General features: G+C 35.5%; 1 protein-coding gene and 1 pseudogene across 2 annotated transcripts; both read right to left on the reverse strand.

Moving 5' to 3' along the window:
• The window catches only part of LOC107710176 (uncharacterized), a 29,360-nt pseudogene extending 25,723 nt beyond the window's left edge, over nt 1-3,637 (reverse strand).
• A 4,086-nt stretch (nt 3,638-7,723) lies between these two features.
• Nucleotides 7,724-13,394, reverse strand: LOC107710190 (mucin-5AC-like). 2 transcript variants are annotated; one of them, XM_016514931.1, is made up of 12 exons: nt 13,357-13,394; nt 11,812-12,102; nt 11,354-11,775; nt 11,081-11,275; nt 10,855-10,953; nt 10,409-10,547; nt 9,988-10,298; nt 9,534-9,731; nt 9,304-9,402; nt 8,873-9,011; nt 8,604-8,786; nt 7,724-8,279 (listed from the first exon to the last, which is right to left on the reverse strand). In XM_016514931.1, exons 2-12 carry the CDS (start codon nt 12,050-12,052, stop codon nt 8,233-8,235), a joined length of 2,073 nt encoding a protein of 690 aa, XP_016370417.1. In that variant the 5' UTR covers nt 12,053-12,102; nt 13,357-13,394; the 3' UTR covers nt 7,724-8,232. The 2 variants fall into 2 exon arrangements, with proteins under 2 accessions (XP_016370417.1, XP_016370416.1); XM_016514930.1 differs by having other exon boundaries at nt 11,354-12,102.
• Between the last annotated feature and the right edge of the window lie 488 nt (nt 13,395-13,882).

Genomic DNA, 13,882 nt, shown 5'->3' on the forward strand with positions numbered 1-13,882 from the left:
TTTTTTTTTTCAGTTTTATTTAAATTTGTAGTTAAAATAAAAAGTATTTTAAAGTTTAGAATTAGACAGCCTTTGCACATAGGTTTACGCTGGTAACTCATCAATGGACTTTGCTCGTCAATATAGGCTATATTTTTTCACACTTTTCTCATTCTATATTTCTGGCGTTCCAAAAGCGCCTCCTGCTGGCAGAGAATGAATGTTCATTTTCAATAATCCAGTCTGTAGTTCTTGTTCAGACCAATGCGAAAATCCACCCACATAACCCCGTTTTAAATGCATATAATAATTTATACTTCTGACTCACCCCTGGTTTAAACGGTCAGCTGTGAGGTTTATCATTTTATAATTTATTTTGTTTTTGTGAAAACCTGTATCTCAACTGTAAATCAGTTGCTGTTTCATGGTCTACAACATGAAAGAAAGCCATTATAACATGTACATGAAAAATGTCGAAACATTGGACAGAACTATGGGGCACCATTGTGCAGCAGCAAGCATCACAACAAAAAAGGAACCTCAAGGTTGATCTATGGAAATGTGTGCAATACTTTTACTTTTAATATATTTTGCCTGGGCCCCCCAATTCACTAAATCCGCCCCTGCCTAAGTGTAGTTTGATTTGGGAACAAATGACTCTTATGAGTCATGTAAATGAATTGTTCAAAAAGATGAAAGTGACTGGTTTGAATCAGTCAGACGGATCCTTCACTGAACTGACTCGTTATCTGACTCATTTACAGAATGGCAAGTTTCCATTATATTCAGTGATGTCTGTATAGAATTGAAGAAAGTTTTGGACTATGTAAAAATGTGTAAATATTGTTATATTTAGTGAGGATTCGGATAAGGTGAAAACGTTTGCAGCGTATTGTGTGTGTGTGTGTATATACTGTATATATAATGAAAAAAAATATGAAAACAATTCAACTAATGCATCAGTAAAAGGTACAAGCTTATTAATACACATTTGAGTGATTCTGGGAATGTGAAGTTGATGAATAATGAAAACAAAATTAAATTGGTTCTAAACATTCATGTTCAAAATTTATGTAGATTTTATTTAACCCCCAGAAGTCAAATTTGGTGCAGAACCTTGTATGCTTTATAACCTCCAATAAATGCTGCCTGTAAGTGCTTAGAAGCTTCTGTCACTTCTCTTCTGCAATCTTGGCCCATTCCTCACCTGAGAAAGCTTTCAGACAGGGCCGGATTTATGCATAGGCATTCAAGGCACGAGCCTATACTCGCATGTCCCAGTGGGGCTAATTACAAAATAATTAGGAGAGTAATAAGGAAAAATAATTATGTATTCTACGGGGCTACCTACAACAGCAAAAGGACCAAAACTCGATAAGACATGAACCAAGCAAATACAAATAACAAACAATACAAGAAAATGACAAAGAGTAGAACTTCTGTGATATGTTTTGACACGGTCGACCCGAGTTCGAATCCACCTTTGGCCATCACATATCTGCCACTGTTTGCATTAGGTATTAATATAATTTAATTACTATCACTTATTGCAATTATTGCAAAGAAAATATTGATATTTTTACATTAAAAAAACAATAGAATCTATCTTTATTGCACTTAGTATAGCATACATCGCTAAGAAAATATTGGTATTTACACTTAAATAGCATCTAAGACTCTTTGCACTTAATGCAAATAACCACTGCCTTCCAAATAAATCCACAGCAGAAGAGCTGTGCATCTGTGAGCAACACAGTGCTGTTTGGTTTAATTTCATATTTAAAAACAATTAAATATGTTTTTAAACCACCCACCCACCCCCCTCATCATTTTAATATTTTTTTATATTAAATGTTATATTTAAAATATTAATGTCATCACATTATTAATTTATACTTGTTTTAAATGTATTCATGCCACCATTTTTTTATTTAGAGTTGTTTAACATAAAAACAAGACATCAAAAGTTAATATGGCTCTTACATTAAGTGTTCCAAAGTATGTAGATTAAGTTACTAAAATGGAGTATTTTAACAAAATACATTACAAATTTTTGTAATTTTGTAAATACGTTTTAAAATTAACCTTCCTGACCCTAAGAATATATCAGAGACACTCACACTGGGTTGCTGAAAACATCTGAAGAATTGTTTCCAATCCGAATCTCTGCCCCGTTTATCCTGTATTCACAGCAGTCAGGTCTGTTAGTGATGGTCACTCTGTTCACGCTGTACGTCTTCAGCAGATCCAGCTTCCACCACGGGTCACTCTGTAAGTCTGTATGAGTACAGGTGGAGTTCAACCTATCCAGAGCGTTTTGGGCATACCAGGTGTAATATAATGTTGATTGATTGGCTGTGCCCCATGTTTGCTGCTATGTTCACTGAAATATGTTCAAAGGAGAAAACGCATTTACATTTACAGTTATTTATTTCTATTCTGACTGTAATTTAAATTATGAGCGTCTGCTTTGAAATAATGAGTATTGTAAAAAAAAATCACAAGTTTGTCACTTTTTTTTGTAATAAATTGATTCGAAATTAAACTGAAGACATTTATGATGTAACAAAAGATTTCTATTGCAAATAAATGCTGTTCTTTGTTCAACAAAGAATCAACATTGATAATAATCAGAAATGTTTATTGAGCAGCAAATCAGCATATTAGAATGATTTCTGAAGGATCATGTGACACTAAAGACTGGAGTAATGATTACATTTTACAATATATTACCACAGAAAAAGTCATTTCACAATATTATCATATGATGATATTATTATGATTAAATAAATGCAGCCTTGTTGAACATAAGAATCACACACACACACACACACACAATTCCTTTATATATATATATATATATATATATATTTTTTTTTTTCTTATCTCCTCTTCCCAATCTTTCACTCTGATGTTGTGCTCTTTTTGTCTTTTGTAGTTTCGTTGACTGTTGCTCATTGCTGCTCTTTCAAAAATGTATGAGATAAATTCACAGTGGATGATCTTGAGTCATTGCGATGTTGTTAGGAGGGTGGATCTTCAATATTTTGTAATCACTTCTGGATGGTTATCAGTCAACATCTGCAGAACTCAATCTGCATTATTTTGTATACACTATGCCTTAATTTCACATCATGTTGCGCAGTTGCAAAACTTTCAGTGATTTCTCTGTTGACTTGGACAGTCAGATAGTCCTGCTGGGCGATTTAAGTTCATGAGTTTTTATCATGTGTTTAAAATGTTTACATTGTAGAGCCTTGAAAATGTTTCACAGCAGCACAAACTCACTAATAAAAGGTGTAATAGTGTTTAATTCACAAAATCTCACCTTCTCTTCCTGCCTTCGTTTGAACTGAGAAAAATCCTTGAAATGAGAAACACAGAATGATGCTCAGTATTTATATTTTTCTTATAAGTATAAAACTACATTTTGTTAGAATTACACTTTTTTTTTTTTCTTTGCCAGTTGAGTAAACTTCAGTACAGTCTCTAAAATCATGTATTAATGCCTATTGTTCAAGGGTGTTTAACCAAGAATATATTATTAATATTATACATATTATTAAACAGACTGTAGGTCAGTAAGATATGAGACAGATTGTATGTATTACTTACCCAGTAAAAACAACAGACTCGTGTAGAATGTTCTCATGTTCATTCCAGGTGATTTGTGATTCTTTCTGCTTTCATTTGCAGATGTTTGAATAAATGTTGTTCCTGGGAGAAACACATCAGTTCAACTTTACTTCAGAGTCACATGATCCTGTTTCTCCTCCCAATTTTCTCTCTGACTGGAGCTGGAAAATGTTTACAGAAATTAAAACATTTAAAAAAAAATAATAATAATAAAACAAGTGAACACAGTTTTACTAAAAATAATGGTAAATTGCAATTTCATTTTAGTGATTAATGATAACAAAATGTCAATGCTGTCGAAATTTTACATTTATCTGTTTGGCAGACACTTTTATCTAAAGCAAGTCAAGGGCTGTATTCAATTTGGTATTCAAATTCAGTGGCATCACATTTCTACTCAGATTCTGTAATTATTCCATGCCGTTCTAACATGTATGCCTTTCTTTCAGTGAAACACCAAGGGTTAATTTTTGAAGTGACTAAGAATTGAAACGGTCAAGCTCCAAAATAACAAAATCAAGCATAACCATGCCACAGAAGTGGTTCATATCTGACAGTTTTCACAAAAACGGCTTAGACTCCATTTGTGCCTGCTTTCTGATGTCAAAGCCTGGAGGTCTTTATTTTATTTTATTTTAAATCTAAATGAAAGTTAAAAAAAAAAAAGAGATCATTGTGTTTGGCTCTTCTAAAGTCCCAAACATTTCTCATTTAAATTCTGGTGTTTTATCTTCAGTGAAATAATTTGTAAAAAACAAAAACAAAAAAACTTGGGCCTCTTATTTGATAGTGCACTTAAATTTGACAGGCAAATACATTTAGTTGTCAAATCAAGTTTTTACGAACTAAGAGCACTGACTTAAGACTTTCTTTTAAGCACTTTGAAACTACAATTCATGCTTTTATTTCTTCTAGAATTGATGATTGTAATCTCCTGTCTCTGGGAATAAACAATTCTTCATTACCCAGATTACAATATGTCCGAAACACGGCTGCAAGACTCTTAATTGGTGTTCGCAAATACCAAGATATTACTCCCGTGTTGAAGTCTTTACATTGGCTCCCAGTCCACTTTAGAATTTAAAGTGCTTCTGCTTGTTTTTAAATGTTTAAATGGCCTCACTCCCTCTTACTTGTCTAACTTGTTGTGTGTACACCATCCAGTGAGAACTCTTAGGTCTGTCAACCAGAGTTTGTTAACTGTTCCAAAGTCAAAATTAACACCCAGATGTAATCAAGCTTTTGCCATAGCTGCACCTAAACTTTGGAACACTTTACCAATCCAAATTAAAACTGCACCAACATTACATATTTTTAAATCAAAGTCAAATACATATCTCTTCACTATAGCCTATGACTTGTGATTTCCTTTGTTATCTGTTGTTGTTTGCTGGGTAGTATTTTTAGAACATTGTACAGCACATTGGTCAACTGTGTTTTTTTTTTTATTGTGCAAAAAAAAACTATTTTTGGATGATAAACTTTTAAGGCATTGTTTTCATTAACCCACAAATTTGACTTTTTTAAACAGTACTTCATTTTGTGTACACACTTAAAAATAAAGTTGCTTCACAGTGATGCCATAGAAGAACTTTTTTTGTCTAAATGGTTAGCTTTAACATCTGAAGAACCTTTCTGTTTCACAAAAGGTTCTTTGTGGCGAAAGACGGTTCTTCAGATTATAAAAAGGTAAGAAAGAGATGGTTCTTTAAAGAATCTTTGACTGAATGGTTCTTTGTGGAACCAAAAATGGTTCTTCCATGGCATCGCTGTGAAGAACCTTTTAAGCACTTTTAGTTTTAAGAGTGTATTCTTAAAGGGGTCCTATTATGCTTTTTCACTTTTTCAACTTTAGTTAGTCTGTAATGTTGCTGTTTGAGCATAAAAAAGATCAGCGAAGTTACAAAGCTCAAAGTCCACTTCAAAAGGAGATATTTTATTTAACAGAAATCACTTTTCAAAAACTACAACGAACGACTCGTTTGGACTACAACGCATATTTTCCAGGATTTGTGATATCACAAATATCGACGAATGGGACGAGACCTGGTTGAGCTGCACTAGAGAAGGCAATGAGTGTTATCACTATGTCGGAGACACGCTAGCTTTCCCAAAGCAGACAAACTTAAGAGTGGTTACAATCATCCGGGTTTAAATCGCGCTTTAATTTATTTGATATTGATGCAATATTTACACTGAAGCTCGCAGGCGGCTATGGTAAGGGGCATGACATTTCCCGACCAGGCGCCAAGTTCATGCCAGACCGGGGAGAGAGGTGTAGTAATAATGTAAAATATGTGGAAAATAATGTGTTTTTCGAACAACCTAGTATGAGAGTCTGTTCTAGTACACCCCCAAAACAAAATCAAGACTTTGTAAAAGAGCATAATAGGACCCCTTTAATACTATTCATGTTCAGGAGATAAAATACTCCAATGACAAAAACAAAATCAAAAGAATAATAATATAGGATATTTAAGCCTTAAGTATAACTATAAAAATAGTTTTGTTTTTTTTTGTCCGAAGTTGTAAAAAATAAAGATTATTGAAATAAAAAAGGAAGATACTTTTACAGACGTTCGTCTTGAATTTCATGTTTAATTCAATGTGTTACTTTACAATTAATTATGAAATGTACTACTTATTTCTGAGTGAAAATTGTTTCTACACTTTTTTTTTTTCAGTGAAGTTTGGCAGAAGATAACATTGTTACTTCTGCATCATTTCTTTTATGCAAAGACAAAAAAAAAAATATGTTCAATCTACTGCATCACCTTCAAAGTGATTTGAATATTCCTGTAAAGCAATTTATCTCAGCCTACAATTTGGTGACCCAACACAGTACTAAAATGATTAATCATTTAAAAATAAACATGTTTCATCTTTTGTTAAAGGGGTCATATGACGTTGCTAAAAAGAACATTATTTTGTGTATTTGGTGTAATGAAATGTGTTTATGCAGTTTAAGGTTCAAAAAACACCTTATTTTCGTCAAAAACATTAAAACCCATTATAAACGAGACATTTGTTGCATCCACCGGGGACATAATTACGGATTATAATGACTTATACTGTCCTTTTACGCGTTGCGTTGCATCGTGCCGCATAAACATAAAACCATGTCTGCATTTGTGATCGGAGAAATGACAAACAATAAGTGCTACTCTACACTGCTCAAAACTCGCGTTTGAATCGTCAGTGGCAAATCCTTTAAATATGAAAACGTACTTACAGTCTCTGAGTCAGAACAGCCGGCATTGTAGTCTACTCTACCAGGATCAAGAAACAGTCCTCCATAAAATGCGCTGCACACATCTGAACATTTGGGTTGAACTGTTCTGGAACAGTGTTGTAAATACAACTTAACCACTGATTTCTATTCGTGTCCTCTTTTGGAAGGCCAAACAAAGTATTTTCGCTTTCGCAACGAAACACACAGCGTCTTCACGACATGGCGGCGGCGGCAACAATACTACATCAACAATAAAGTTACAACTTCTTTCTTTGCGTGAGCATTTGGGCGGCGTTATGCAAATCTTCCCACACAGTGACGTAGACATGTGGGGGCGTGTTTAAACGAGGCGTTTTAGGAGGGCGTGGACGAGTCTTAACTTTTATAAAGAATATCTCTTTGGGTTTGAGACTTTAGTCTTTGCAACTTTAGGGATCTTATCTATTCACGAACAGCTTGTAAAACTCCAAAGAGAAAGGAAAACTTGAAATCGCATCATATGACCCCTTTTGTTAATGATTTTTGAGCATGAGGGAATGTCACACAACCTGTCCATGTTGCGTCTTGACTTCTACCGTGTCAAATTTCCTGCAAAATTCCATACATGAGTGTGTTTCCCAAAAACATTATTAGCTAACTATGGTTGAAAGTGCCACTGAACTCTATAGGTAATGGTGGAACTTGCATCCATAGTTGCTTTTGGGAAACACACCCCTGGTTGATTGAATTTGCAATCATTTGACACCAACAAAGTTCTCCATTGCACTCTCCTTTCACTCTCCTAACTTTGCATACTGTTTGCATTTAGCTATGTTCTTTGCTGGTGAAAGCACACACACACACACACACACACACACACACACAGAGATCTAGCAGTTTCATTGTTTACATGAACATTTTATTATACATATTTTTCTTCAAAAAACATATACATGTGACTTTATTTAAAACTTACACGCATCTACAGGTTTGAGGCAACAGTTGCAAAATAAATTAAGACATCTAAAAATAATTATCTTTGATCATTTCAGCCACGTGGTGGCATCACACTTGCACAATTAAATCAATAGACCAATTACACTCATTTGTATCAGCCCTCTCTGTGCAGGAGCCTGATTTTAAGTAGCAGTACATTAGTAGAATGCAAACACTAATGCTCACAAAAACACACTCAAACACAACCTCTCTCACACATACACACAGATAAAATAAATGATGTATTGCCCTCTTCCCCATATTTGCAGCTCCTTTCCTCATTGTTCCCAGAGTCACAATATTGCACAGTTATAAATATGCTGAATTACATATACTTTAGTGTTGGGTTCATCAAGCGTTCACTGCTCATCGACCAATTTCAGAAAGCAAATGACGTGTTGGCAGCATCCTTACAACAGGAGAACTGCAAGGATCCCTGAGAGAATTACCAGAGCAGCTGAAAAGACAAGAAAAAGGAATAGTTAAGTTATGTATTAAAGAACTTCAAATGCTTCATCCTAATATTTTTGCTCAGGTAACTGACTCTTGAAAAGCACATCACGAAAATGATACTACTTCTATTGGCTAGAAATAACTCCTGTATTGCAAATGCTTTTCTGTCTGTTGGGCAAATGCATATCATGCACCAATTCATTTCAAACAAGAGCATTTAGCAGCTAAAGAGTAGTCCTTTGTGTCACTCTTTTTAACACACTGTAGATATTTTCTCTCAAAATGCAGATTCTGCCTGGCCCCCCATGTGGCCGTATAGAATTCTTACCCTGAGATGCAGCATGATGCAGTGCATTGCTCCCTGCTGTAGTAGCAGGTTTTGCTGTAGTAGAAACCGTAGTAGTGGTAGTATTTGTAGTGGGTGCTATTATGACAACATCTGAGCTGTTAGTGCTGGTTAGATCAACCGATGAATTTGTAGACATTCGTGTGACTGGCGACCCCAGAGTGCCTGTGGGAATGGAAATAAAGAAAACATTTTAATTTTGCTACCAATTGGAATCTCCTTCAGTACTGTTTTCGTAGTGTCACTCTTACCGTTTGCATAGTTGCCAGTGAAGAAATAGAGGAAAGTATCTGTGTTTGCTGCACGGGTGATGCTGCTGAGGCCCGCAGCTACAAAAATGCACTGAATCCTAGTGCCGCTCAAAGAGCCACGGAAGGATCTGGGGTTAAACTGCAAGACAAAACAAGTACAAATGTATTGCTACAAATTAGATGTCACAGTGAGGGAGGTGTCCCTTCACCTCAAAGCATTCCATAAACCCTCCAGCTCTACTCTGGGTTTTGCTTTTTTCGCTTGCTGCTGTTGAACAAACATTTGCATTGTTACTGTTCTACTGTATAGTTGTCTCAGAATGCTTTGTTCTTTAAAGCCCATTGCTGTTCATTTCCACATCATTTATAGTCAATCATCTTTTGTGCAAAGCTTGGCAATAAAGAAAATGCTCTGTAAAAGGGAGTCTTACAGTATTATCCGGAGTCAGAATGGCATTATTCAGTGTGGCACGGATGAACTTCGCCACACCATTGTCGTTGGCACAAGAATAGACGGTGTCATTATCACCCTATGAGAAGAAAAGTTAAATAAGTGAGAACCCAAATCTGAGATTTTTTTTTTTGTCCAAATCACATTCTTAAAAAAGGGAATTTTTTAAACGTGGACATATATTAGAAATAAATTTGATGTTTTTCAGACCTCCTTCTTGTCTCGAGACAGGCCAACTGCAATGTAACCATTTGCATCCCCGCTGAGCTCAAAAGTGAGATTGTCGGAGTCTCCGTTCACCCCTCTTGTGGAGGCAAAAAAGCAGCTACTTGAGCTGGATGGATCACAGTTGGCTGGAGTGGAGAAACATGCCCTGTCCTTCTTACAGTTGTCTTTGGTGACCTTGTCCTGTAAAGTTATGTTGATATTAGCCTTGAAATGCAATACTGAAATTCATATAAATCTGTTGAGAATGTTTAATAAATGCATAAAATCTCAAGTAAATTCAAGTTTCCAAAAGAAATACTACAGCAATTTGACATCCGACACAATACAATAGCTGTTAACATCGACTCCACAAACACTTTACTTCACCTTCACCACAAAAAGCAACACAATTGTAAATATGAACAAAAAACTGTCTTGCCAGTCTGTTCCCACTTACATTTGCTGTACCATTATTAGCTGTAGATACTCCAGACGCAGTAGATGCAGTGGTGTTTAATGCTACAGTGACATTAGATGCAGTGGTGTTTGAGGGTGCAGTGGTGTTCAGTGGTGCAGTGGAATTAGATGAAGTGGTATTCGGGGATGCAGTGGTGTTTAATGCTGCAGTGGCAGTAGATGCAGTGCTGTTTGGGGCTGTAGTGGTGGCATCTATACTGGGTGTTATTACTGTAACATCTGTGCTGTTAGGGTTGCTTAAGTCCACTGACCCATTTGTGGCCAGTCTAGTGACTGGAGAATCCAGAGAACCTGGAAAAGGAGTAAAGGGAGGAGTAAGATTTACTTTTGCAAAAAAAAAAAAAAAATAATAATAATAATGATAATAATAATTTGTCACTGGATCAAAGTTTCACACTCACCATTTGAGACGCTTCCTGTTAAAAATAAGACAAAATTGTCTGTGGTTGCAGCACGGGCATTGTTGCTGAGACCTGCAGCAGTGAAAATGCACTGAATCTTTCTTCCATTCATCGAACCACGGAAATTTCCAGGGATGAACTGCAGCAAGACAGAAATAATATTACTGAATATTACACTGCAAAGATGGCACAGAACCTAAATCTGAGGTGGCATATACAGTGCTGTGAGAAAGTCTATTTTAGTATATTTTACAGTATATTTTAATAGATTTTTATGCATTATTGCATCTTTACACATATTTACACAGAGGCAACATTTGATACCTGTGTGGACAGTACCATTCCCTTTTTTAATATACTACTATATTGTTTACTGTTAAGAATTTCCTTTGCTAATATTGGCATAGTATCATTTATAGAGAAGGCTCTCTGAAAAAGGATCTTACTGTGTTATCCTGAGTCAGTATTTGATTGTTCAGTGTGGAACGGAAAAACCTCAGTTCACTATTGACTTTGGCGCAAGAATAGACAGTGGCTCCTTGACCCTGCGGATGTGAAAAGTAAATTAGTCAAGAAATCATACTTTGGGTTTAAAATTACAGTGCTTAATTATTAAATTTAATTAAAAGAAACACGTTTAAAAAAAAACAAACACTCTATTTGATCACTTACACTCTTGTCTCGAGAGAGGCCTGCTCCGATGTAACCATCTGTCTCACCACTGATCTCAAAAGTAAAATTATCTGCATTTCCACCTACTCCTCTTGTAGAGAGGAAATAGCAGGAACCTTGTGCACTTGGATTACAGGAAGGTGGAGCAGAGAAACATGCTCTATCCCTCTTGCAGTTATCCCTGCCAGTGATTTCCTGCAATCAAAAAGAACTTGAGCTTTAACAGCCAAGATTGTCATTTCCATTTTTAAACAGGAAAAAGACTTGACTTACTATTGATTGAGTATTAGAACTTGACGTTTTTATAATGTTTGTTACAGTGAGGGGGCCTGACTGGGTCGGGTTTGTGGTGATGTTGGGAGGGCGCGTCTGGATCAAGTTGGTTATGTTGGGAGGCTGTGTTTGGGTCGAGTTGGTGGTTATGTTGGGAGGCTGTGTTTGGTTCAGGTTGGTGGTTATGTTGGGAGGCTGTGTTTGGGGCAGAATGTTGGTTATGTTGGCAGAGCTTGTTTGGTTCAGGTTGGTGGTTATGTTGGGAGGCTGTGTTTGGGGCAGAATGTTGGTTATGTTGGCAGAGCTTGTTTGGTTCAGGTTGGTGGTTATGTTGGGAGGCTGTGTTTGGGGCAGAATGTTGGTTATGTTGGCAGAGCTTGTTTGGTTCAGGTTGGTGGTTATGTTGGGAGGCTGTGTTTGGGGCAGAATGTTGGTTATGTTGGCAGAGCTTGTTTGGTTCAGGTTGGTGGTTATGTTGGGAGGCCGTGTTTGGGGCAGGATGTTGGTTATGTTGGCAGGACTTGTTTGGTTCAGGTTGGTGGTTATGTTGGGAGGGAGTGCCTGGGTCAGGTTGGTGGTCATGTTAGAAGATATCCAGCTGCGTATGGAGCTGCTACTGCTCGTTGTATTGTTCCCATTGACTCCAATCATCATGCATGCTATCCCCAGGATAGCCACAAAGATCAAATTGCTCCTCATGAGTTACGTTTATGAGCTTATATATCTGTTAATCCTGCAGTTTTTGTTACCTGTAATTAAAAATGAAAAGAAAATAATTCAGTTTGTATAAACAATAAAAAAATAAACATTTTAGACAATTTAATGTTTTAAAAAGCCATTAATGACAGACAGTCTTTATCTGAAAGACTTTATCTTTCATTGCCTTTTATCATTTATCTTTATCATTAAGTCTGGATTCTCAATTCATCGACACCTTAGTTTTTTTTACAGAGTTTATTTATAACAGAGTTTATCAATAACATATTACTTAATTAACAGAGTTCATTAAGTAATATGTTATTGATAAATATTAAGTCACTTTAACATTAACAATTAAACCTTAACACTAAGATATGAGTGTTGCTTAACATCTTTACATGTCTTTATATCAGCAGTGGTTGTTTGTTTGTAGGAACTGAGATGCTATCTTAGCTATACTAGTATGCAATCTAAGACGTTATGTTGTTAGAAGTTATTAACTGATGTGTATTTTCAATTCTTAAATTCACACAAGTGTTACACCACAGTATATACTACACAGTGCAACCATTCAACCTCCTTACTATGGTAAAGAATAAAATTATCAAATTTGATGAATCCTCAAAATACATCCTCAAAACTAAACACGATTTTTTTTTTTTTTTCAAATGTATGTTTTAGAAGCCAGTGGCTCCTTAGTTATTCCATAGTCAGTAGCTCTGAAAAAATAGGGTCATTCGGTCAGCATAGCACTGTCCAATAACATAAAATATATTTTTCACAGTAGTAAAAAAAAAAAAAGTGTCAAAAAATTAATAATAAAAAATATGTATCTGTCACTATTTAATATTAATTCCATACAATGTATAATATATAATAAGACTTATATACAATAAGAATTATAATTTAAGAAAAAAAAACGGAGAAAAGAAAAAGCACCAGCTTGCACTGGTATACAAAGACACAAAGAAACAGTGGTTCCAACAAATATTTGGACACTTTATTATTTATTAATGCATATTGTAGCACAAAAAAATAAAGGTACATTTTAAAAAGCTCATAAAAGTGCAGTTAGTTCTGAGATTTTGTTATCTGATTCAATGACATTCAGACATTAGGCGACCTCCTACAAGATATAAGGTATGTATATCAAAGTGTCATGCCATTTCTAATTGTATGAATAGACCTCATCTGTTAAGTTTTTGTATAATGCAATGACATTACACATATCTGTCTCTGGATTCCCGATAGCTCAGTCAATAAGTTAGCAGCCGCTTTTGAAGAAAGTTTAAAGCATTTCTTACCCGTGTCTGAGTTGTTCTGGGAGTTTGGGATCAATGATGGAGGTGTCAGAACTTCTCTGGCTTTAATAACTCACATTCAGGGCGGGACCGGAAGGGTTGGACACACCGGTTTTAACTTTTTTCACTTCAGACTTCGTCATTTGCACATTCAAACGTAAAAGCAAAATCAACATACATTATTACAGCAGGAGCAGCTCTGCAGCTCATATTGGTACATCCCTGCTGCGCTTTTCAGCTCAACTACTACAGCTTTTCCAGTGACGCTGTAAAATAACTGAAATAATCAGTTGTTGTTATTTTTTTGTACCGTCATCATGTGATGCACTTGATTGACAAGTTTTCTTCTTCAGAAAAAGAGTCTGACAAACACTGTTCATTTTCTCACGAAATGCCCCTCTATAAGTGAACATATGTATTTGTTATATGGATACAAAACCAACATAAGACAAGTAAAAAGACAAAATATACTTCAACGTATAAAATAAATCAAATAAATAAATGAGGCCAAAAAAGACTGATAAATCTC

This window comes from Sinocyclocheilus rhinocerous, unplaced genomic scaffold, assembly GCF_001515625.1.
Source record: "Sinocyclocheilus rhinocerous isolate Xijiao unplaced genomic scaffold, SAMN03320098_v1.1 scaffold207, whole genome shotgun sequence".
Lineage (NCBI taxonomy): Eukaryota > Metazoa > Chordata > Actinopteri > Cypriniformes > Cyprinidae > Sinocyclocheilus > Sinocyclocheilus rhinocerous.